This window comes from Mercenaria mercenaria, chromosome 12 (genome assembly GCF_021730395.1).
Source record: "Mercenaria mercenaria strain notata chromosome 12, MADL_Memer_1, whole genome shotgun sequence".
NCBI lineage: Eukaryota > Metazoa > Mollusca > Bivalvia > Venerida > Veneridae > Mercenaria > Mercenaria mercenaria.
This window is the reverse complement of record NC_069372.1, coordinates 58,712,722-58,738,748: the sequence shown is the minus strand read 5'-3', so window position 1 is coordinate 58,738,748 and position 26,027 is coordinate 58,712,722. Positions and strand designations below refer to the sequence as shown.

At 34.4% G+C, this 26,027-nt stretch overlaps 1 protein-coding gene across 4 annotated transcripts in view; it reads left to right on the top strand.

The window, feature by feature from the left end:
• The first annotated feature begins 10,097 nt into the window (after positions 1-10,097).
• The window catches only part of LOC123534932 (fibrinogen-like protein 1), a 46,376-nt gene continuing 30,446 nt past the window's right edge, over positions 10,098-26,027 (top strand). The window contains exons 1-2 of one of the 4 annotated variants that reach the window (XM_045317419.2): positions 10,098-10,276; positions 18,573-19,321. In XM_045317419.2, coding sequence (XP_045173354.1) covers positions 18,775-19,321 — 547 coding nt within the window. In that variant the 5' untranslated portion in view covers positions 10,098-10,276; positions 18,573-18,774. Of the gene's footprint in view, positions 10,277-12,295; positions 12,462-12,578; positions 12,991-18,572; positions 19,322-26,027 lie in introns of those variants that run through there. The other 3 variants (XM_045317417.2, XM_045317418.2, XM_045317413.2) reach the window with 3 other exon arrangements.

Below are 26,027 nucleotides of genomic sequence, written 5' to 3'. Positions count from 1 at the left end.
TATGGCTATAAAGCCAAGAACGTAAATATTTACTATCAATTTACGTCCTTAATGAAATTTAGTAGTTATTAAATATCATGGCAAAGGTAGCTCATGTGGTGTATGTGTGCCATTTTCTTGAACCCTGGTGCATTGTTAGAAGAAAAAAAAAAGAATATTGAGAACATTCACGTACAATGCATGCTGTCTGTCTGTTTGTTCTTTCGTATGTTCGACTGTCATAAAATGCGGATCATGCGTTAACTTATTCTATAACATTTCCCATTCTATTTAAGAAAAATCATGTAAATGGGCTCATTATAAATCCTCTTTTCCTCTTTCTGTGACCCTCTTTACTGTGGCTTATCTCAACAGAGAGTCAGAGATAAGAGATATTGTAAATTTTTCAAGAAAGTGCTATTCAAGAGGGTTTTATGGTAGAGGTACTATTTTGAAGGACTCTAAAGACTAATGTCAGTCTAGCGTTATCGTGATAACTAAAGGTTTATCATGACCCCTGTTTATAAATGTCAACAAAGACGAAATGAAAAGGCAATTGCAATGCGTCACGGAACTGACAGTAACGGGGAAAAGAATAAAAAGCTTCGGAACAATAGTTGAAATAGGTCATGGGAATGGCACAGTAACGGCAAGAAATCACGTGGTAACGTCTGAGTTATAGTGAGACAAGAATTCATGTTGTTGTTTTTTTTTTGTAGCTGCAAAAACAAGACAACTATAAAAATGCGTCATAGGGACGACAGAGTAAAAGTAAGGAAGCAATTATTTCATGTTATAAAACAAAAAAAAAAACGTTTGCGATACCTCAATGAAACGCTGCAACAATCGGGAAAACACAGTATCAATTGAAATACGTCATATAAACGGTCGAGTAAATGCAACAAACCTATTGCCAAGCAATAAGTTTCCTGTCGGAAGGTATTTTTGCCATATTTGCTTCGATAAGACCGACAGTTCTTATTCAAACTAAATTGGACGACCTAAATATTCTTGACACAGTAACAAACACATTTAAATATTTCATATAAACTGCAGCGTTACAGCGAAATCAAGGCAACAATTGATGTACTTCATAAGAATGACAGAGCAACCACGAAAATGAGACAACAGTTCAAGTACCTCATAAGATTGGCACAGCAACTGCAAAATTAAGACAATAATTGATGTACACCATAGGAATGACAGAGCAACCGCGAAAACTACACAATGCATATTCGTCATAGGCATGACAGTTTAACCTCGAAAATAAGACACATCATATAGGTCATTAGAACGGCAGAGCGACCAAGGAAACTACATAGCATAAGAATGGTCGATCAACGGCGAAAACGAGACAGAAATTGAAATATAGAATTTTCAGAACAACCATGGAAACGAGACAAAAATTAATATAAGTAATAAGAACGACAGAGCAACTTCGAAAATGAAACAATATAATAATAATAATATCAATTACTTTATTTAAAGAAGTTAACATATAAAGACATATAACAGTTCTAAAATTAATTAAACATTTTAAGTTTCGATGTGACCTTCTATAAAGAAAATGTAATGTAAAATACAACAGTTCTGAAACCTGTTCAGTGTGAGCTTCTGTAAAAGAAAACAACAACAATAACAACAACAACAACAGAAATACAAGATAGTTCAACATAACAAGAGGGTAACTGACCATAAAGCGCTCACCTGTATAAAAGGCTTCAACGTAATGGTACAAGTACAGAGTTAGGTTTATATAAATATCAAGACTCTAGCTATTATGTATTCCGAGAAGAAGATATTCAAAGTTTCTTTTTTACAGTGTATTGGCCTATATCATATACATGTCACAAACATGTGCACGGAATTTTCTGAACCTAGGGCAATAATTTGAACAATTATGGTAGAGAGTCAAATCATCATATCACAGCATAGCAACAGCGAGAACGAGACAACAATTGGAATACGTCATAAAAACGGCACAGCAACGGCAAAAAACGAGACAACAATTGAAATACGTAATAAGAACGACAGAGCAACAGCGAAATCGAGATAACAATTGATGAACGCCATAAGAACGACAGAGCAACAGCGAAATCGAGATAACAATTGATGAACGCCATAAGAACGTACTGTATAGCAACGGTATAGCAACGGCAAAAAACGAGTACGTCATCAGAACGACAGAGCAACGGCAAAAACGAAGCAGCAATTGAAATACGTCATAAGAAATACATAGCAGCAACGAAGACGAGAAATCAATTGAAATACGTCAAAAGAACGACATGGCAAAACGGCAGAAAAGCGACAACAATTGAAATAATTCATAAGAACGACAGAGCAACAGTGAAAAAGCAACAACTGAAATACGTCAAAATACGTCACAAGAAAGGCATAGCAATGGCAATACCGAGACAACAATTAAAATACGGCATGTGAACGACAGAGCAATACGCAAACCTAGGCAACAACTGAAATACGTCATAAGAACAACAGAGGAACACCGAAAACGAGAAAACAATTGAATACGTCATAAGAACGGCATAGCAACGGCGAAAACGAGACAACAACTGAAATACGCCACAAGAACGAGAGTGCAATGGCAAAGGCGAAACAATCGTTGAAATACGTCATAAGAACGGCATAGCAATGGCAAAAACGAGACGCCAATTTAAATATTTTATAAGAACGACAGAGAAACAGTGGAAACGAGACAGCAATTGAAATACTTCACAAGAACGACATAGCAACGGCAAAAAACGAGACAACAATTGAAATACGTCATAAGAACGACATAGCAACAGCGAAAATGAGACAACAACTTACATACGCAATAAGGACGGCATAGAAACGTCAAAAACGAGACAACAATTGAAATGCGTCATAAGAACGACAGAGCAACGGCGAAAACAGTATATTGTAATAAAATAACTTATTCAAAGAAGGTAACACATCGATAAATAGATCAGTACTATCATACTTTTCACTGTGACCTTCTATAAATGAAAAACAATTCAGCATAACAATACATAAAAGTTGATTATTTAAGTGCAATAACAAAAGAGCGAAGATCAGTTTACGTTATAATCATCCAAACAAAACATCCATTCTTGAAAAAGACTCAATATAAGTTGAAAAAGCAACATACTTTTTATCGATTTACGAAAAAGACAAGGAAATAGCACTAGCATAGAAACAAGCAACTTATTGAGATCCTTAAAACTATTTCTTTAAATCTGAAATTGAAATGAGAACAGCATAGCAACATCGAAAAGGAGACAACAATTAAAATACGTCATACAAATGACAGAGCAACAGCAAAATGTGACAACAATTGAAATACGTCATAAGAACGACAGAGCAACGGCAAAAAACGTGACAACAATTGAATACGTCATAAGAACGGTATAGCAAAGGCAAAAAACAAGACACCAATTGAAATACGACATAAAAACGACAGAGCAACGGCAAAAACGAGACAAAAATTGAAATACGCCATAAGAACGATACAGCAACAGCAAAAACGAGACAACAATTGATACACGTCATAAGAACGACAGAGCAACGGCAAAAACGAGACAACAATTGAAATACGCCATAAGAACGATACGAACGATACAGCAACAGCAAAAACGAGACAACAATTGATACACGTCATAAGAACGACAGAGCAACGGCAAAAACGAGACAACAATTGAAATACGTAACAAGAACTGCAGAGAAATGGCGAAAACGATACAACAATTGATATACGTCATGAGAACGACAGAGCAACGGCAAAAACGAGACAACAATTGATATACGTCACAAGAACTGCAGAGAAATGGCGAAAACGATACAACAATTGATATAGATCATGAGAACGACAGAGCAACGGCAAAAACGAGACAACAATTGATATACGTCATGAGAACGACAGAGCAACGGCAAAAACGAGACAACAATTGATATACGCCATAAGAACGACAGAGCAACGGCAAAAACGAGACAACAATTGATATACGTCATAAGAACGACAGAGCAACGGCAAAAACGAGACAACAATTGATAAACGCCATAAGAACGACAGAGCAACGGCAAAAACGAGACAACAATTAATATACATCATACTAACAACAGAGCAACGGCGAAAACGAGACAACAATTGATAAACGCCATAAGAACGACAGAGCAACGGCAAAAACGAGACAACAATTGATATACACCATACGATCGACAGAGCAACGGCAAAAACGATAAAACAATTGAAATACGTCATAAGAGCGGCAGACCAAAAGCGAAAACGAGACAACAATTGAAATACGCCATAAGAACGACAAAGCAACGGCAAAAACGAGACAACAATTGATATACGCCACAAGAACGACAGAGCAACGGCAAAAACGAGACAACAATTGATATTCGCCATAAGAACGACAGAGGAAAGGCTAAAAGGAAACAACAACTGAAATACGTCACAAGAACGACAGAGCGAAATCGAAAACGACACAACAATTGAAATTAGTAATAGAAACGACAGAGCAACAGCAAAAACGAGACAACAATTGAAATACGTAATAGGAACGACAGAGCAACAGCAAAAAATGAGACAACAATTGAAATACGTAATAGGAACGACAGAGCAACAGCAAAAAACGAGACAACAGTTGAAATAAGTAACAAGAACTGAAGAGAAACGGCGAATACGAGACAACAATTGATATATGCCATAAGTACGACAGAACAATGACGAAAACGAGACAACATAATAATAATGATGATGATGATTTTGTTGTTGTAATAGGAATAATAATAATGATGATGATAATTATAATAATAATAATAACTAATGATAACACATAAAGAAAACAAAACAAATAAAACATAATTTTCACCCATTTACAAAATGCCAAACCTCTTGAGATTAAGAGTAACGCAAAAAGTATGAACCCCTGATTTTTTTTGATTTTTTTTTTTTGAGAATATAAAACCATAAAACATTATTGTTTAGAATAATCCAAGTACATGCAGTCTTGCTTACATCAGGAGCACACATTCTTTCTTATTAAGATGATGGTGGTGGTGATGATGATGATGATGATGATGATGATAATGGTAATAAAACTATAATGATTACATTTATGCTGTCGGTGACGATGGTAAAAATGATGATTCTGATGTCGACTGTAATGATGATGTCGACGTGATTTCTCATGATAAACTTAATGTCACTGTGATGATAAACTTTCCCCATCTACAAGTCAACATATTTACTACTTTTAATGTTGTTAACATTTGTGGATGCTCCGACGTTCTCGTCCATCCTCAGCATAACTCAATTTTAACAATTCCTTCACATGAACCGCTTGACTGATCTTCATAAACTTAGGCAGAAGCCTCCTTGCACTGACTCTCTTAAAGTTTGTTCAAAGGGTCTCGCTTTGAAGCAGTTTAAGGTCGAAGTCAGGTGACCGGATGTTAGACAATGTTGTTTCTTAATATTTATTCATATTAATTATACCAATAATTTGTCTAACAAAAATGGGATAAGAATACCACACAAAAATATTTTTACATGTTAAATTATCAGTAATGTACAAAATTGTAGTGTGTCTAAAGCAGTTTGGTTGAGTCTACCAAAATTCGGAAGGCCTTTGATAAAACAACCGAACTGCGTTTCTACCATTTTCAGGCTTAACATACTAGTAGAGCCTGTATCTGTAATTTGATTAATTTATACGTATGCATGAACTGTCACTATTAATATGTTATTTATTTCATACAAATGACTTTATTCCATAACAATTTCATGATGTTTACTAAACAAAATAAGATTACGTAATTGGCTATTATTGATGTTGATCCTTTCTTCTTGCATTTTTGCAATTTGTTGTCCAAGGAATAACTATCAAATAGTACAGCGTAGAATGAAAAATAACCTTATTATATTTGATGGCTTGTCAGAATATTAATATAACCTTCAGTAATTAAAATATTTTTGTTAAATCAGCTCTATTTTAGGTTAATATGAAGCTATTAAAAGTTATCCTCAATATTATTTCGATGACATTTGGGGAATTTGAAAAATTAGTTCATTTATGTTACCTATTTATTTCAAATATTAAATTACAATGTTATTTCGTAGTGGTAGACCAGTTATTCAATGCTAATTACTTTAATTGGTGCTGTTCGTATTTATAGATAAAGCCGACTTGTATGGGCAAAACAATGGGCTCCAATTTGGATTGTCAATCAATGGGCGGAAACGGGTTTAAAGGTTTATCGGGGTTGATCTAAGGGGAAATATTTGAGGTACCACAAGAAGCTCTGGAAGAAAAAAGGTGTGTTTGAACTTAAAAACGTTCGAAATAAGAAATTAAGAGCAGTATAACTGGTTAGTTAATTTTCATTTAATGTTTTCACTGACAAGATATAGAACTATTAATGTACTCCGTTTTTTTTTTTTAAAAAAAAAGTCATAATGCTGCATCTAAAATAGTTTACGGCGCCCCAATGGACTGTTTGACTATTACATCCCCAATTTTGTCATTTCTAATATTTTCGATTATATCCCCTGTTGCGTAAATAGGAGTTGGGGACACAGATACTCCTTTTGTACGTCTACCTTTCTGTCCGCCCCACTTTTTGTTCGAACGATGGCATTGAAACTTCTGAAGGGACTTTAATGAAACTGTAAATCGGCCAATAAATATTCATAACTAATTTTGAATCTTGTTAACATCCGACTATACATAAAAAATTATATCTTGTATCTTGTAATATATACGACCGAATGCCATAAGACTTTTAATCTTACGTGCAGTCGTATATTATATATAAACTAATACAGTTAAAACCATAATCACAAATTCCATAATTGAGCCGCGCCATGAGAAAACCAACATAGTGGCTTTGCGACCAGCATGGATCCAGACCAGCCTGCGCGTCCGCGCAGTCTGATCAGGATCCATGCTGGTCGCTAACAGTTTCTCTAATTGCAAAAGTCTTTGAAAGCGAACAGCATGGATCCTGACCAGACTGCGCGTATGCGCAGGCTGGTCTGGATCCATGCTGGTCGCAAAGCCACTTTGTTGGTTTACTCATGGCGCGGCTCATATATTTTTCTTCCCTCACAGGCGTTGCCGTGGTGTCTTTCCAAAACGGCGTATTGCGTCAGAATGAATTTCGGTTTGCCATATTAAATCGACAGTTTCTCGAATTGTCAGTAGAGCTAGTTATCACATTCTATTTCTAGCGTTTTAGACATCATCCCTAGGATAATATAGACACGCACCTTCGACCGTGCAGAGACATATGGGTTTCATTTCGGTAGACGGTGTCCACGGAAAGTGGCTATTCCTGTTGTATTTTTGTCTTTTTAGGAAGAATTTGCATTTTTTTCACAATGATAAGCCAAAATAACTTACTTTTATTATCAGCCCATGTTTTCCAAATTTTCATTCGCTCTCATTGAACCAGTTATGCTTGAATTTGTCGCATCAGAAGAAAGAAAGAAAAAAGAGAAGAAAGAAAGGAAGGAAGAAAGAAAGAAAAGAAAAAGAAAAGAAAGAAAGAAAGAAAGAAAGAAGAAAGAAAATAATAAAGAAATAAAATCAATTCAGACCAATTTGTAATTTTGAATTAAACTACTAGTACTTAATTTAAGTACAGTTAGTGCAGATACCAACAGAAACAATTCATCGGCGACTCAGTATTTGCGTGTCCTTTTGAAATTCTTTTTGTTGACCCCAAAGTTCGTGTACAATGTGGTAAGATAAGTTTTTGAATAGTTGGAATGCTAATCAGTTAGTATCAGAAATACCTATATGATATACCCGTTCAAAATAAACGAAAAATTTCAATGAAATATAATTAAACATAGTAGTATTACCATATTTATTGTAAAATAGGTTTTATATACTTGTAAACTACATTGTACTTATGTCATTGCCAAACAGATTTTTGACTGATCGCTTTAAAAGGACAAACTTGCGGTTATGAGTGTTGACTATACGTCGGCAATTTTGAAATACATACCAGACTTTAAAGAGTCAGAATGAGAAGAACAAACATTTTCTTGAGTTCAGAAACGGTTCGACTCGGGACAGTTCGAGTGATCAGATTCTTCTTTACAGTATAACATCGAATTTTAAACGTATGTTAAGATAGTTTATAATATGAGCCGTGCCATGAAAAAACCAACATAGTGGGTTTGCGACCAGCATGAATCTAGACCAGCCTGCGTATCTAGGCAGTCTGGTCAAGATCCATGCTGTTCTCTTTCAAAGTCTATTGCAATTAGAGAAACTGTTAGCGAACAGCATGTATCCTGACCAGACTGCGGAGATGCGCAGGCTGGTCTGGATCTATACTGGTTGCAAAGCCACTATGTTGGTTTTCTCATGGCGCGGCTCATATATGATTCAACAAAGAAATGTACGCTAAGCAACGGGTTTGAATCACGCTGAGACGCGAGATGCTCACACCTCTTTAAGACACTAGCAACGGTTGTTTTGGACTCGTTTGCCCATAAACTAATTTTAGGCTTTCTTTACAATCGTTTAGGTTATTTAGGTAATACGGATACTTGCATACATTAAACTATGGGTACAATTACGTAATATAATGAACTTTTTCAATAGATGGCCAAAAGTGAAAGCACGTTGAAATTAATCACTCTAGTTGTAGATACCGATCTTTAAATGTTGCTTTTGATTTGTTTGTTTCATTGAACAGCTATGGTACTTAATTCTATGCTAAAAGTGGACGCAACCCAAGAATAAGCACTAAAATTAAAGTTTAATATTCAGAGCTTATAATACACGTGAGTATTGGTAGAGATCATCTTTTTAAAAAAGAACTTTTTACGATTTTTTTGTGCTTCTGAAAAAAATCCCTGATCTTTGAACGTATGAGTAACTACGGTAGTAAGGGAGAATCGTAGAACGTATAAAACTCTACGTCAGAGTATAGATTAAAAATAATGGCGACAAAATTCGGTGTAAATTGCCTGGTTCCTGTGGTTATGACGTGTGCTATGTGTAAGATTTAAAACATGCATTATGTGATTAATACGGAATTTGTCATTGTGTGCGATAGTTGGTTAGATATTTGTTAATAATCATTGAACACGTCTTTGTGGCAGCACGGATGTTCATGCAGCGGTAATGTTTGCTGTTTAAAAAAGGTAATTTATAGCTAGAGAATTAAATTTTGATTAACATTATTCTTATCAATTTAATAATTCGTGTCTTTTTTTTCTTTTTTTTTTCGGCTGGAAACTAGTATGTTGCTATGATTTTACATGAAGAATAGCTATTGAGCTTTTGTTTCAAGGTTGGGTTCGGATGCGTACAATTGTACCCCGAGTAAAACATGACACCTGTTTCCCTACATATTGAAACAAAATACAAGAAAATAACTAATTTACGTTTAAGAAAATTTGTTTTATGTAAGAATACATCTAAATTTAATATAATATGTCGGTTAAAGGTAGGCAGTTCTGCACGGGTGGCCAAAAATCGGTAATATGCCCGGTTTTCTTTTTAATACAAGAAAAATATCATCTTGATATGTATATGGTAGTGTAAAGATAAAAATCAGAAACCGGAAAATAATTAAATCATCCGTAATTGTACACCATAATTATACGCATGACAATGATTAACCCTTAACCTGCTATATTTCTATAATGGACTGGTCCATCTTTCAATTTGGACAGTACCACTTATTACTCAAAGGGGTTTTCACTGAAAATTTACTGACTGAATAGCGAACAGTGCAGACCATGATCAGACTGCACGGATGTGCAGGCTGATCTTGGTCTGCACTGGTCGCAAAGGCAGAATCATCTACCGCCAGCAGGCTAAGAGTTAAATATGTGAATCTTCGTGTTTGAATTCTAGTTTTTTACCGAAAGTTTCAGTTTTCAGATACTTATTCGTAAATGAGTACTAACAACTCCAGAATATAACGTTTTTATTTAGCTTCGGATACGTGCTTGTGCCATAAATTATCAATTCATGAATTCTATAACGATTATGAAAGTTAAAAGAAAAGTGGATAATTTTATCAAATTTTGTTAAATTGAGTTAAATCTTTGGTAATACTTTAATACTATAGTCCGCACAGTGGTCCCGTTTCGGACATTGTAGAGTGACCAAATAAATTCAGTCTTATCGGACATGGAACAAAAGACCGTTCTTTGGATTCGTATATTTGTTAAAAATGAATAGTTTTCAAATAGCACTTACAAGAACATGTGAAATTTTTAGACGGACATTCACATCAACTGGTAACGAAGTAACGTGTTTCACAAGTAAGTTTATTTTGTTATGTTCGTATGGTCAGTGTCTCCGCATAAATATGGAAAATACGATTGCGGTCAAGGTGCTGCCGAGTTCTATCGGTTATGCTTAGCGGGTACAGACGATGCATGCTTGAAAATTCGGAACAAATGTTGAGTGAATATGTTGCGGGGAGGAATTGGGTGTGGTAGTGGGAGTGGGGTACCATAGCTGTCGTATTTTTGTAATAGTTGCCATTTCAATGTTTTGTTATATTAGAATAGGGGTATTATTTTGCGAATGTGTCCCTTCAGATTTATTACTTGTAAGGCTTGTTCACTCTTTGATTTAATGCCATATGCACTCGTTCATTTAAAAGGAATAAAAGAAGGCAGTTGTAATTTTAGTCTCGGGTTGGAAAGCATTTTTAATTAGAAATAATATTACAAGAATTGTCTTTAAGGCCTGTACTACTGGGGGCTGAACACATTACCGAAATAACTCATATTAATAAAAGAAGTACTTACGACAATACTGCGTTCTTGTCAACTCTAGAATTAACAAACTAATTTAAAAATGTATAAGCTTTAAGATGGTTTTAAAAAGGACGGGACTGAAGTATATTGTTCACAAGAGCTCCACTTTACGGGGAATAATACGCCCGTTCACAAATAGAATGGGACAGGGCAATAAGATGGGAATCAGCAAGCTACCGTTGGAAGGCTGTTGGGATGGGGGTAGGAAGAGGGATATGGATATCTAGGGAAGAGGATACTTAGAAACAAGTCACTAAAATAGTACTTGGCCGGGAAAGGGGAAACTCGTGCTGGAAGTGAGTGGGTTAGTGGGCGGGTGGGTAGGATGTGGACGAGGGATACTAAAATACCATACTAAACTAGAGTTACTTAAAAGAAGGTTTGTGTGGTGGATGGGGGGTATCCCTGTGACCTTGACCTGTAAGCCATTGATCCCATTTCAATCGGGATCTTCCTCAAGAAAACTAGTCAATGTGTAAAGTTTTAAAGTCTTAGCTATTATGCATTATGACATGCAGTGAAGAAACCATTTTTAGTCTCCCGGTTACTGTCCTTGACCTTTGACCTATTGACCCCACACGCAATAACAGATTCTACCTCAAGTGGTGCTTTTGTAACACTTTCTGACGTTGAGTCCCGAAACGGAAAATGTTAATGATGGACAACGTCATTCCATGATATCGTTTTATTTTTTTTTTCAAAGGCGCGTGTGAAAGTCGTGCAACATTTTATATGTAAGATAGAAGAGCACCGTATGGTCATAAAAAGGAAATATCAGTATAGCGTGAACATCTTATATTCTCAAGTGGTACGAACTTATACTCTGGGTCGAGTGTGAGATGTACATTCGCTTGATTACACCATGAAAACAATAAATGAAATATGTAAGGAACACCGTAGTTTAACAAAATAATATCTTCGGGTAAAGGTAAACATTTCGTTGAAAAACAATCTGTTCGGTTCGTTCTTTTACCGTTCCAATACTCGTTGTTGGTTTAACTTAATTTGTCGTTCACCGACCGTAATTTTCAAGGGTGTCCAGACCAGTCAGTTACTATTAAAGCGTGCAGAGGACTTATTAGCGTATGCGGTTTGCATTCGTGCAGTATTTTCGTGTAACTTGTTATCATTGTCTTGTAACTTTTTTATTTCCCCTTACCCGTAAAAAGAAAGATTTCGTTTGAAAGACTTTTTTTTAAATTTTGAAAATTAAATGCTAATAATCTGGAATATTTATGAAATATAGAATAATCAATTGGTAATTTTCGCGTTACTTTTATTTCGTTACTTGGTTGACATCAGACTCTTTCGCGTCATTTTAGAATTAGCACTTCGAAGTTACTTCTTACGATTGTAGAAAAAAATATATATTGTTTTTGATTATTCACGAGAGTTTTGAAATAGCGTGATGTCCTGATCCCGAAAATAATCCCCTCGCGAGTAGTACAGAAACTTTATCAATATAACTGAATGTTAGACGAGAATCTAAATCCATTTGATAGTCATAAGTATATCTATGTTTAATGAGTACTTTCAGCGTTCTCACATAAATGTGGTGAAATTAAAATCAAGAGCTTTACAAGTGGTTTTCTTAATTTGTAATGGGCGAAATCGGAAGGGTGTCTTAATAAAGTGTAAACTGATAAATCGTAACCGTTGGACGTGTACTGTATGGATGAAAGTACGTATGTGATGATTTTTTTTTTTTTTTTTTTTTGAACGGCATTATTTCAACAAACTATAAATGTATTATCAGAGCAACAATAAAATTACTTGTAAATAAAGGCGGCTTTGGTATTAAAAGCGTCAAATATTTACTTTTATTATTTCATCAACACTGACCGCTACCAAGGGGCTACAAATTAATTTCTGGTTTCACGTTGAAACGCATGACTATATAATCGTCTTACCTGTAAATGCCGGGAACCAGACAAAAAAGCATATGGCAGGCTCATCAGCCCAGCGTGATCGGTTTGTAAACAAGTGGTACTATAAAGCAGTGCTTGATAGATTTTTCTTGATCAGTATAGATAGAAAACGCGTAGCCTGATAATGGTTGATACTATACTGCGGGCATAGCATAATATAAAAGTGGGTAATGGTAGAGTGATTATGACTGTCTGTGATTTTTTATAGACATCCACTAATGGATATTGCTTTAGTGGTTGGAATATAACTTTTAGGTGATTTGTATTTGTGGAATATATTCAGTAAGTACATTTTTCTCTTTTCTTTCCAAACAAAACCTTTATTATTTTTTTTTATTTTTCGGTTACTTTGTTAAAGGGTTATCCTTGCTGTGCACTAAGTCAATATATATTTGCATTATAGTATGTTTATTCATAAAATAAATGATCAGTGGGGGTACTCCATAATCCATCCAAACCGTTTCTCAAGTTATGGAAGCTGTCGTTTTTTTCGGAGCACATGTAAAAATAGGAAGAACGGAGCCCTTTAAAGTATTCTGGGGTAGAATATTGAGAATTGCAATGAGTATACTGAGAGATAATTTCAAAAAATATATTCATATTATCTAAAGTGGTAGCATTTCGCTTGGACATAGTGTTATTTTCAGTGGTCGCCTACAAATAAGTTTATCAATTTCATTTGAATCAAAACCTAGTAAATTTGAATTATTGCTTTTTATTGGTTGGTGGCCAGCACGACTAAACAGCGCATGAACTTTCCAGAATCCCCATTGCAAAAATTTTAGTTATTTTTTGCTATATTATTGCATATCCAGACTTTGGCAGTAGCTTAATCCCGGTAGGTGTTATGCGTTAATATTACCCGTTAACCGATGTCGCTCAACAGCCCTCTGATCAAAGACACCGCTAATTAATTTCATGTGTATATTTCAACATCTTCAGGCATATTATTGTTATGTATGGTTGATACAGGAGATAAGCGCAGACAAACGATGTCTGTAATAGTAATTTACCCAGTGTTGTTCTCCGGCGTGCGCAATGTGATACTTTGTGTTTTATCATTATATTTTATATATATATATATTCAAAATGTACATTTTGTTTATACAAATAAAGCATTCCGACAGTTGTTATGACTCAAAATATTCGGGAAATACGCATGCATGTGTTGATCATTAATCAGATGTTAATTTCTGCGAAGTCGAAAAAAATCTTAACTAATACTCGATCTATAAAAAATAACTTATATCGGCTCAGCAGATAAAAATTACCCCAAAGACGAAATTTATCCGCTGAGCACATTATTATAGTAACATAAAACAAAATTAATTGAAAACAGGCTGATATGGAAAGCACATTTTTTCAATAATCATGGAAATTGACATTATGGAGTCGGAAAATAATAATAACTGAGGGGGGAAAACGGCTAGGAAAGTTATAAGTTGCCGATTTAGCACTTGTATGCCGATTTTACATGTCGAATAAGGTTGCTCTAAATTTAGACTAAAAAATATATATCTTAGGAATTTACTAAAACGTTCCACTTTGTAGAGCTAGCATTTTCCTGGATTTGTAGCATAGCTTATGACACATATCTGCATATGACATTTTTTTTCTTCAGAAAACGCCGGGAATCTATTTGAGCGCACATTGTAATTTTTACGGTAGTTTTGCTTCGAAAAAGTGAATAAGTTGAAAAACGCGTTGGTAACAGAGGGTAGCTTGACTTTATTTTTTTTTTACTGTACATTTGATTGGATTTATAAATGACCGTACTGAAGAGCTGGCAGTACGTATGCCATTCTCTCCGCAGTATGTAACATTGCTAATGATCCAGAAACTGTACAGTACTTCCTTATACATTTAAACATATTGAACATGATTTAATCATTTTAAACTGCCAGCTTAGCATATTCTGTTATCAGAGCAAATATCTTTTCTCGTGCCAGATTGTTGCTAACATATGTGTCACTGGGACACAAAACACGCAGCAAGAATTAGCAGATTAACTAATACATTCTAACTGCAGACATTACATGCTCCGGTTATATCAATTATTCTAACAAGAGGCATTGAGGTACATCTGGTTCTAGTCCTTCAAACACTGTTATATTAATGGTATACTTAATCCAAATTTCATATTTGAAAATATTGATTACTACTAAAAGGGGTTATGTTAATAAAAGAATTAACAAGAATATGTGTATTAACTGTGGGAATTATATTTAAAATGGTACACATTTAATATATGTAGTTACCGTATATTTTCGCTTATAAGGTTTCGCTTATAAGACGCACCCCGACAGCCGACATGCACTATGGGGTCTTTTGAACTGACCCTCGTATAAGACGCGGTCATTTCTTGGTATCAACAGTGTCAAAAATTTGTAGAAATGCAGTTACAAGTATAAATGTGTACTAACACTAAATTCACTGGGACAGATACATTTGAATGAATGGAGATTATTTCATCTGAAGACCGACGAGGAAACATATTATTACATGCAGAGATGAGACTAAAAAAACAAAGTACTTACTCAGTACAATAAAAAAATCTCTTAGATCCCCAAAATGTTAAGCTGTTTAACCAGAACATCTTGAGGTTTTGTTATATTTTTTAATTTGTATTACCTCCCTTTATAAAGACGGAATTTTGTTTACGCTGGGTTTAATGTCACACCGACACATAAGGTCATAAGGGGATTCCCCATATTTTTGTGATGGAGAAAGACCTCAGGTGCCCCTTCCGGTATTATTTCAGGCTTTGGCGGGCACATGGACTCTGTAATGATTAGCTGCATTAAAAATTCTACATCGCAGGCGAGCTTTCGAAGCCATAGCGGTAAGAGGCAAGTGATTAGAAGCTCAGTGACCTTAAACACTCGGTCACAGAGGCCCCCTTATAATCATATAGAACTTGAAAAATACCATAATGAAAAGGAAAAAAATCTGCATTTAGGGTATATAATATATATGATAAAACACAAAAAAAACTTCCTAAGACTTAAATAAAATGCTGTTCCTGTTGCGGGTCATTTATTTATATAATAGAGATTTAATGTTATATCTCTGAAGTCATAAACTAAAAGATAAAGTGCATTTTTATATCTATATATTAAGTAAAAAAGTCTGATAATTTCCTTGACCTTTCGTCTTAATTTTTGCTAGTTAGTACGAAATTTTGCACCCAGTATTACGACCAGTCCTGAGTTCTTGTAAACGAAAGACTGGTGCTTCGAATTTCAAGCGAAAATCTGTACATTAATTTCGTATATTAAAAACAAGCGTGAATTTGTAAGAATGTGTGTGATAGTTAATTACAGAAGTCTTATATTACATGAAAGAATTTGAGGAAAGAAGTTTGAGGCGTTATATTATTACATATTAGATATGCAACATGAGTTGTATGAACCGTCCGAACTGACAACAATTAGTGATAGACAAGCACTGTGTTTGATAGTGTCATGTTTTACATGTAAACAAAGTACTTTTGTGACTGATTAGTTAGTTACCAGTGAACTAGCTCATAGACTATAGTACATTGATCAGAGAATTAAATGTAGCCAGTATACAATGGTTATCCAAGGATAATGTTTCAATGATCTTCAAAAAGGATTGGCTTATGTATCTATATGCCTGTTTCTCGTCAATTCGAGCTTTCTCATCGATTCGAGCCCTTGTGTTTTAGTAAAATTCATGCTCATGTAGCATGTTCTTCCATCAGAAACTTGTGTCACTTACATTTTAAAATGCCTGGGAAAATATTAGTCATAAAACCACTAAAAAATTGATGAAATACCTATTTTAAATTTTTGCATCTAGAATTACTTATTTCAAAAGGAAATTACATAGTGGGTAATATTGTGAGCCCAAATTTCAAATTAAAGCACCCCGAGCATATTTCGACTGTTGTAACGAGTGAACAAGAAGTCAAACTTGATAGAAATTTGCTTTATGGAAATAGAATATGCAAACATAAACATTTAATGACCTTCCAAACAGAGGGCTCGAATCGATGAGAAAGATTTAAAATGATGTGGAGTTTCACCTCCTTCAGTCTCATGCAAAAAAGTACATATAAAAGATGATAACATTGTAATTCTTATTGCCCATTGTTAAATGCAAATATTTTTGTAACAAAAAAAACAAAAATTATTTAATTGAACAGGTTTACAAAAATTTGCACACCTCTAAAAGATTTAAGAGGCTCGAATCAAGGAGAAAGCAGCATAATATACTTTACAAGAAAAAAAAATCTGAAGATCTGTGACAATTTCTTCGTAAGCAGTTTAGTAGCTAGTTTAACTTATCACTATAATTATAATAAGGAAGATTATTACATGACAACTTATAATAAATATAAATCGCCGGTCTATAAGTAGTGATATTGACCAGTGAACAGTTCAATACAAACTTTTGCTGGTGAATGAAATGATTATAAAACTGTATTTTTGGTGTCAGGTAATAAAACACTTCTGGAATAGCTTGCCGGTCAATAGATTTGACTACTGACCGGTTAGTCATATGTTAAGTATGGAGTATTACGCGTCTTCACATTTCATTTATTATATTTTCATATTTTCATATGTGATAATTGATGGCAAGATTGTAACAAACTATGGATATAGGCTGGCTACAATCACTAATTTTGAAATGAAAATGTGACAAAATATCTACCAAAGTAAATGAGCTCTAAGTGGCTCACATGTGCTCTAAGTTCGAACTTAGGGCTGTATATAAGGAAGCATCATAGAATATACCGGACTATTTCAGTTCAGAATATTTTATTCCTTTTTTAAAAAATCAAATTATGAGTAAATTAGACATTGAAATATAATACTATCAACTATTTACTTTCCCTACAAAGAACAATTATTTGACAGACATGACCACTATCTCGACTGTTACATAGATGGTACAGAAGAAAAACAAGATAGGTTCCAAAATAAACATTATGTTTTCTTCCACCCATTACATGAACTTGTTTTGACCAGTTTACATACTGGTTAACCAACAAAATGATATATATGATGCGACAACATGTTATACTGTCAGTAACTCTGCATGGTTAAACATAAAATATATATCATAAGAACATAGAACGAACTCTCCGGATCTTCTTTATCGGCGAAGATGCTTTATTCGTCAGTATGTTTGAAAAAATGATCATTGTAACCACGACTTTGAGTTTGACGATACTGTTTCAAGAAATGAATTATACTGACAGGCCAGTCATAGAGATGATTTTAGCTGAAGTACAAAAATTTACTAAGAGCTAAAAAAAAGAACTATTTGATTCTGTTTTAATGCGCTATTTAGTCTGGTTCACTGCGAATTGATACTTTGGGTACTCTGATGAGTGTAGACGTGATTATCGCGTATGTATAAAGTCGACCCCAATGTTTCCGTCCATGAAAATCCCGCGGGAGTCAATCAGTTCCGTCAGTCTGTATCATTTTGTGGGCTAATGTTCATTAGGTATACGAAGATGAGAGATATGTTAGCGAAGCTGTGATGTTCTATGAAGATAAGGGGGACTTACTTTACCTCAACATACTGACACCGTGATCATTTGAGAGATTTCTATATTGATAAATAGAGATTTTCAACACCATTACATGATTACTTGTCTAAACAAATTGAAATAATTCCAGAATTTTGTCTACACTTCCTTTTTCCTAATCCAAAGCTCATGTTTACAGATAAACAAGATGTTATGCTATTTTTCACATGGTGTTTTAGAGTATAAAACATGTTTGCCTTGCTTAAATATTGCCAGTAGCGTTTTAGAAAATACCAACCAAGGTAGGAACCAGTAATTGAGTAGTTTGAATATTCACGCTGATAATTGTCTATTTTATTAGATATACAGTGAAAGGAAGATTTAACTACAGTCAGGAACGGACACTACAGTCACAGTGTGGTGAAACATCTTGCGCATCCGGCTTTTAAAGCTTTATTTAGATTCTAGTGAACATTTAAATGTAACTGGTGACGCACTCTACATATTTAGAGTCGGAAACAATTTGATATTGTAGGGGAAAAAATCTTAACACATACAAAACAATGAGGATAACGCGGACGCTACAGGGTGCAGTTTTGTGTGCCATCCTGTTTATGGTGTACAGCGAAGATAGTGATCAAAAACATTCAAAAAGACGGAGATGTAGGTGTAAAAAGTACATTGACAAATTGAACAAGGATATAGACAAACGATTCGAAGTGTTTGAAAACATGTTTAATCAAATGTTTGTACACCAAAATGAAATAACCAACTCTACAAGTGATGTTCAAAATGACCAAAACGGTCAAAAACTCAGTAACTTATCAGCAGATATGAATACATATAAAGACAAATTACAAAAAGAATGTCAAAGTTTAAGAAAATTACAACAAAATATGTATTCGCAAGAGAAAAATGTTGACAATTTAAACCAAAATTTCAAATCGTTAGATTCTGTGGTACGGAACCTAACTGCAATTGTAGAAAAGTTGGAAAAGACAGTGCGGAACAGCATAGAAATGCGACCTCAGAACTGGCTACAGCAACACAACAAACACCACAAGAAACAGAAACACGAAAAACCACCCGAACCTGAAACATATCCAAAAGGTAAGAAAGTTTACTTATTAAAATGCAAATAACATTATAAGACAATAACGAAAACGAAAGAGAGAAAAAATGAAGCTATGTATTATAATTGTTTGATGTTGGCGACTTTTTACGCATGTTGCCTTTAAACATAAAATGAATAACATGAAAAGGAAGTCACTTCGACTGTTTACGGTGATGACATTTATATTTGTATGCAATTTTCTTCTGAATGTCTTGAGTACGTTTGAATCATTCCTCATGTTTTAAAACATATCCTATTGAGTCAGAGGGTTTACGGATGAAAATGTTCGCTTTAGCATTTGCTACCCGCTATGTTGCATGCCCTTTAGTGCTTTGATTTTCTCCAAATTGCCTGGTCCCAGAAAATATCTATTCAGTATATCATTGATAGTGGCACTGATGACTTAAGTGACATTGACACACGAAATCTCTATATTTTGTCTCAATTTTACAATATGATCATGGACCGCCGACAGAACAACTGGTCTCTGACTGTCTCCGTGATTTGTCATAATTATTGCTGAAGTTCTATTGAATATGAATCATATGATTGTTTTAATTGAAGGGAACGATACTCTCGTGTATATTGATAAATTCTCGATACATTAAGGCATTACTTGACATTTTTCGCTAACACTTAAACATTTCAAAGTGTACGGACGCAATTATTTTACTTAAATTTTCACGTTCCGGGGATATTGTATTTATCGGAATCATAATTTTCTCATGTACTAGTAAACTAAAACCATTTAAAGGTCTCGTTTAAGACTGCATTATGCGACAGCAGTATAATCCTTAAGTTAAACGCGCGGTATATTCGATAAGTTAATAGCAGGTTTTTAATACAGTCATGTCTTTTAAAGAGTCATCTGGTGACAATTCATACATTATTCTCAATATTGGATGTACAGTCAGATCTGTTAAATGTCATTTGATGATATCATTTTCAATATCGCGTGCATTCCTAAGCCCTGATAAGTCACTTAAACCAATTACAAAATTCTGTCACGCGAAAAAATGCTTTTGTAACAACACCCGGTTATGTCACTGATTCGCTGCACTAAGTACACGCAAATATTTAAACAAAAAAAGGATAACAAAAGAAAATATTTCAGTCACTTAGAAATTTAATATTTGCCTTTTTAAATATAAATTTTACTACCGATAGATTAATGACTTGTTTTTAAATGTATGACATAATAGTCTGAGTTGAACAATCATACAATGTAACTATAGCTACATAATGTTACGTTTGTTCTTATTTTACATTTTTGTATAGTAAATTAAGCCTATTTTCATTATATTTTACACCTCTGGATCTTAAAATAATAGCAGTATTTTCTATAAATGTGTACTTATGAAAGCAAGTGGTCTAACCCCAACCTGTGCAGTGATCTCCCCTTTCTATAAAGAGTAATTATAAAACTGAAACTGAAACTGAATAATTTGATTAAACGCCTATCTTTATAAATGATATATTCAATGGCGTTGTACATAATAATAATAATAGTAATCATAACAATATTAATAATGACAATGATAATAATTACAGCCTTATTGTAACAAACAGTCATGACCGCACCCCTCCCCTTGAGGTCATTTTACCCCCATTGCCAATACCAGTGCTCAAACCATGGAAATATAAATGTTGAAATGTAAAACCTTTAACATAAATTTAAGAACTATCACCTGCTGTTTTCGCATGATAAACAGTTATCCGCATGATAAACAGTTATCAAAAAATTTAAAACAATGCCGCGAAATCTCTGAAATACAGTGTCTTAAGATTTTTTTTGAATGTGTCAAGTGATGTACTTTTGCGTAGTTCTAACGGCAGTTCATTCCAAAGTTTTGGACCAATAGTACAGAAACTTCTATCATTGAATGTTTTGCACTTGTTGTATGTAACAACATAAAACAACATAACGACATTCAGATCTCAAACCTTTAATTATAGGGGAGGTCACCGCAACATATTTTCCTTCATAAGTTATGACCCTTTGCACTTGCACTAAACAGCCCCAAGTTTTCAACGGTCGTTTTACGTAGAATGCAAGAAACGAAATTTATTAGCAGTTGTTCCCTTTCTTGTACCATGTTCTTTTAGATACAAAAATGTGTTTTTTCTCAGAATATCTATTGAATGCTTCAGACCTTAGCTTTGAATAAACATTCAAAGATTCGATACACATGGCGCCTTGTTTAACATGTGATAACAAGGTCTATTTTTAACCTTCTTCTAACCTTCTTCTTTGATACAAACCGCCTGTTGCTTCTCACTAAATTTACGAATGTTTTTTTTTGTTTTCATAAAGTTCTTTTATTTAAAGAAAGTCAATCCTTTGACCTAAGTGTTATAATCATTCCTTGAACGTCTTTTATACGTAAACCTCAAATATTTTACATGAATTCCATTTGTTTGTCTGAAAGACAGCTCAAGTGGCTATAGACAATATTGCCGACTATATAATTGAGCTCATTTTTAACGTTCTTTTTTGCTAATCTGTTGATGAAAATGCGCTCAACAAAATAGGTTTGTGAACGTGCTTCTGGTAATATGCAATACTTTTGGGGAAATTAACGTAAAAGCTCGGTTGCAATCGTAGATTTGCTTTTGTTCGTCAGGGGATATATTTCGTCTGTTACGTAATATTATAGTATTTATAATATCTGGATAATATTTACATTAGATAATTGCCCCTTTATTAGAATGTCAGTTTTGATTTACAACACATTCTCAAGGGGGTCTAGACTAGCTTATTTTGTAGGGGTAAGGTACACATAATAGAGGCACAGCTATTTCTTATTCTGATGATTACGTCTGAAATTTATGTGGAGACCTAAGCGGTCTTTGAACTTAGGAATTTATTAAGTGTTTCAAGTAATGTTTATAATAGGCTCTGTCTCACAATATGAAATACATCTGTTACTTGAACTCTTCAACAACAGAAACTTCAACTTTGGCACAAAACTGAAAACAAGACAGCCGCGGACTTAATGATCTAGTCGAGAAATAGAACACCGCACAAAAATACCGCGCTATTGTTGTCCGGCTTCTCTTGATTATTCTTGGATTTGATGATCTTGTCTTCGCGCGTATTTTTGTTCGATTTCTGATTATGTCCTCAAGGTATAGTGGAGTGTCTCTCTCTTCCGCCCCCCCCCCCCCCCCCCCCCCCCACCCTCATTCCCGTTGTCCACGGCATTTATGTTGCATTAGACAATAATTTGTTGACATTGCTTAAACATGTTTGTATTTACAAAAAACTCTTTACCGCAAGTGAAACGTATTGACCTATTGTCCTGTGTTGCGTTAAAGGAATTTCCGTGACTCCGTGACTATAGTTTGCGTGGAAATAGTGAATACCAAAATTAATGATTGTTGACATAAATTACAGCATTTCATATTGTAGAAGTTTTGATTCATGTCGACATGAATTATTTTGTGACATTTATTTTGTCGAATTGTTAATTACTGACGACATGTATAATTCTGTAGCGCCTATTGCTTTTACAAAAAAAAAAGAAGTCTGGCATAGTCTTGAAATTCCATAGATAATTTCCCATCTCTAGAAAGTTTTCTTGCTTCAAATACCGTACAGTTATTGAAAAGAATGGTTGACACTTGGATTTATTCTAATTAACTCGAGGACATTATACCTTCGATAACGTTGTCTCAATATCCGATTCCTGAAAGGATTTTTGCATGGCCGAGTGATGCCGAGACGGCATACGAAGGATACGTAAATGTACGAAAATTGCCGAGTGTCATCACATGTTTACTACTTTAATCATCGTCATAGTGTAGATATTGCGTTGTGATGCCACCAAGCCACTGAACCATCAAAATAACGTAATAAATGCATCTGTCAACACGTGTTGTAAAAAATTGCTTTTGGCAATTCCTGATAAAAAAAAATATTATGGTAGTATAACATATAGCAAATACAAATTTACTACTAGATTCTTTACGTTCACACGCTGCTCCTTGGGTAGAATTTTGTTCATTTTATTAAAAGAGGTAATAAAAACGTCAATTTTACGGCCCATAAACTTTGAAGCTGCATCAAATGCAAATATGCACATCGTGCCACGTGTTTTGCATCAAAATTTTCTTCTTTTAAGACCGCTTTTGATGTACAAGAGTATCCAGAGACTGTCAAAACTTAGATAATTAAAGTCTCTAGTATTTTGCAGTTTATTCCCTAATTTCATATATACTGTAGATTAGAAAATATATCTGGTGGTTTTAGTTCGATCTAGATAAGAAAATGTCGTTATATTCCGTATGTTTCCATAACAACAGTGTGGGCTTTTACATGTATGTCACTTTTACATAGTTATGCCGAATTATAAAGTCGATGAGTTTAATATCAAATAAAGAACCATTTGTTTTGACGGAAACCTAAAGATTTCCAGACTTTAAAAACCATTGCTCGCGAATTGTATAAATCGCGAATAATTCATGCGAATGCAAAGACATATTGCACATTGCACTATCTTTCTATATGAGATTGCTTCATGATAATCGTACATGACTATCGTTGGATTCAGAGATTATTTTATATATATTTTCTTGTTCTTTGGGTTCATGGAAATCGTTCAATTTTTATCTGATAAAGGTGTTGGGGATGGGGATGGGGCTGGGGTTCGTAAGGGCTCATTTCGTTCCCGCCTAAAACTGCTTCAGTCAAACCAAATCTGCCGTTTCTTTGCTTTGTCGTGTTCTATACTTTTTCATTCATAATTAACATGCTAGCTTTAAATGCTTTGATTTGTATGTTAACAATGTTTCATGTTTCGGACCGCAGCGTTATCTTATCCTTCCCACTGTTTATCTAGCTTCATGATTTACACTGTATAAAGATGCCCACGTTATCTTAAACCAGAACAGTTTTCAATTTAAGTGAAATAAAAACGGAATGGTAACTATAGTTCGACCATTGAACGTCATTTTCACTTCAAAAGCTCTCCACTTGATAAAGATCATGAACTGTCCGGAATGAACCCGGGCCAGGCACGGTGGTTAAATCCCGCTGACTGGCGTTTTGTGGCAGTGACTGTTAAAATCTAAATTTGTTGTGCTTCTTTTTGATCGCAGTTACTTATAAAATGTGTATTATGATAGCACTATTTCATTAACTACGTGCACCTTGTTGCTCTCTTTAGCGTATAATATCAATATTAATCTTCAAACACAAGCCTCTATAAAAAAAGGTCAAGTGGTTAAGTAAATGTGTATCAAGTGCGCGCATTTTTTTTTTTTTTTTGGACAATATTTTTTACGGAACTGATGAAATAATACAAGTACCCGCACGCGTACACGTACTGAATTCTGAAACAGATATGTTACTCTTTCGGTTCCAGACATGAACAATTTACCCAGAATACATCAGTGCATTAGTTCAGCAGGATGCAGAGCTACCATTGCAACAAGAATTGTTGTATAAATAAACAGCTTCCGAAACCAGGATCTCCAGCGTGTAAACAGAAAATCGTGATAATTACAGTCTTACTCATATCTATGATTCATATCTATCCATTAAGCTAGGTGTATCTTTATTAATCCATGACATTTTTATACCGCAGTTTGAAATCCGTCATTGCCGCAGTGGCCAACGGAGGCGTGCGAAAAGCACGTTATGATAAAAAATGAAAGTACATTACACTTAGCTAATTATTAAAACGTTAAGAAGCTATGGATTGAAGTGCATTTTTTTTTTTGTTATATGAGTAAGATGTTCTGGTTTTCGATGTTCTAGGTCTCGTTGTCTACTCCACTGGCACCAGATATGAAAAAAGCCACTGTACATCGTAACATGTTATACCTTACTACTCCAGGCATAGTACCAGGGATCAGTGTAGCTATACTTACCCTCTTGTACTGTTATATACCGAGAGATAAATTACTTTTTAAAATCGATTTTCATTTATCTTCTTATTTATTTTCTCTCTGACTAAATACTTACTTTAGACAAGTGTTATCAGTATGCGCGAGGGTCATGATAACAGTTTATGCGCAATGTGTAAGTGTCCACATCTTCCATTCGGACGGCTGCAGCTTGATCTGCTTTCAACATAAAGTTAAAACACATTAAGGACCTTGAAGAATTTTATTCAGTTAAAATCTTAATGAAAATCTCCTTTTAAAAACATTTTATTAATTAGGATGGATGACTTAGAAATATTTTTCTCAGCTTTTTCTCATGTTTTTCTTCACTGTCTCTATAATACTGCCGCTTTTGGCCACTTTTATGCTATTTTAACCAAAAGTCAAGTTTTTGAAATGTTTACCTCACAGAGGTAAAATAAGAAGCAACTTGATTACAGAAAACAGTGGAAAGACACACTGTATAAGAAGGAAAGAAAAGAAAAAAATCTTGATCTCATCCGCCAATGTTTCAAACTTTGCAGCATAGATTTTGGTGTTTTTTTTTCTTCGTACTTAAAATTTCTGTCAGTTTCCCAGCCTCCCATCTTCACTTAAAATATAATAGCATAATTCTGCGAACAAAAACTCCAACAAAGTTCCTTAGCATGCCTGAAGCTTTGAGGAACTGGAGTCATTTGTCTTCAAACTTGTTATCGTAGCAGACGAACTTTTCACCGATAAGCCAACAGTAGTTTAATGCATAATAGATTTTGATAGAATTAACTACACGAAGATTTATGTATTCTATGTTGAATTATGAAGTCATTTTTT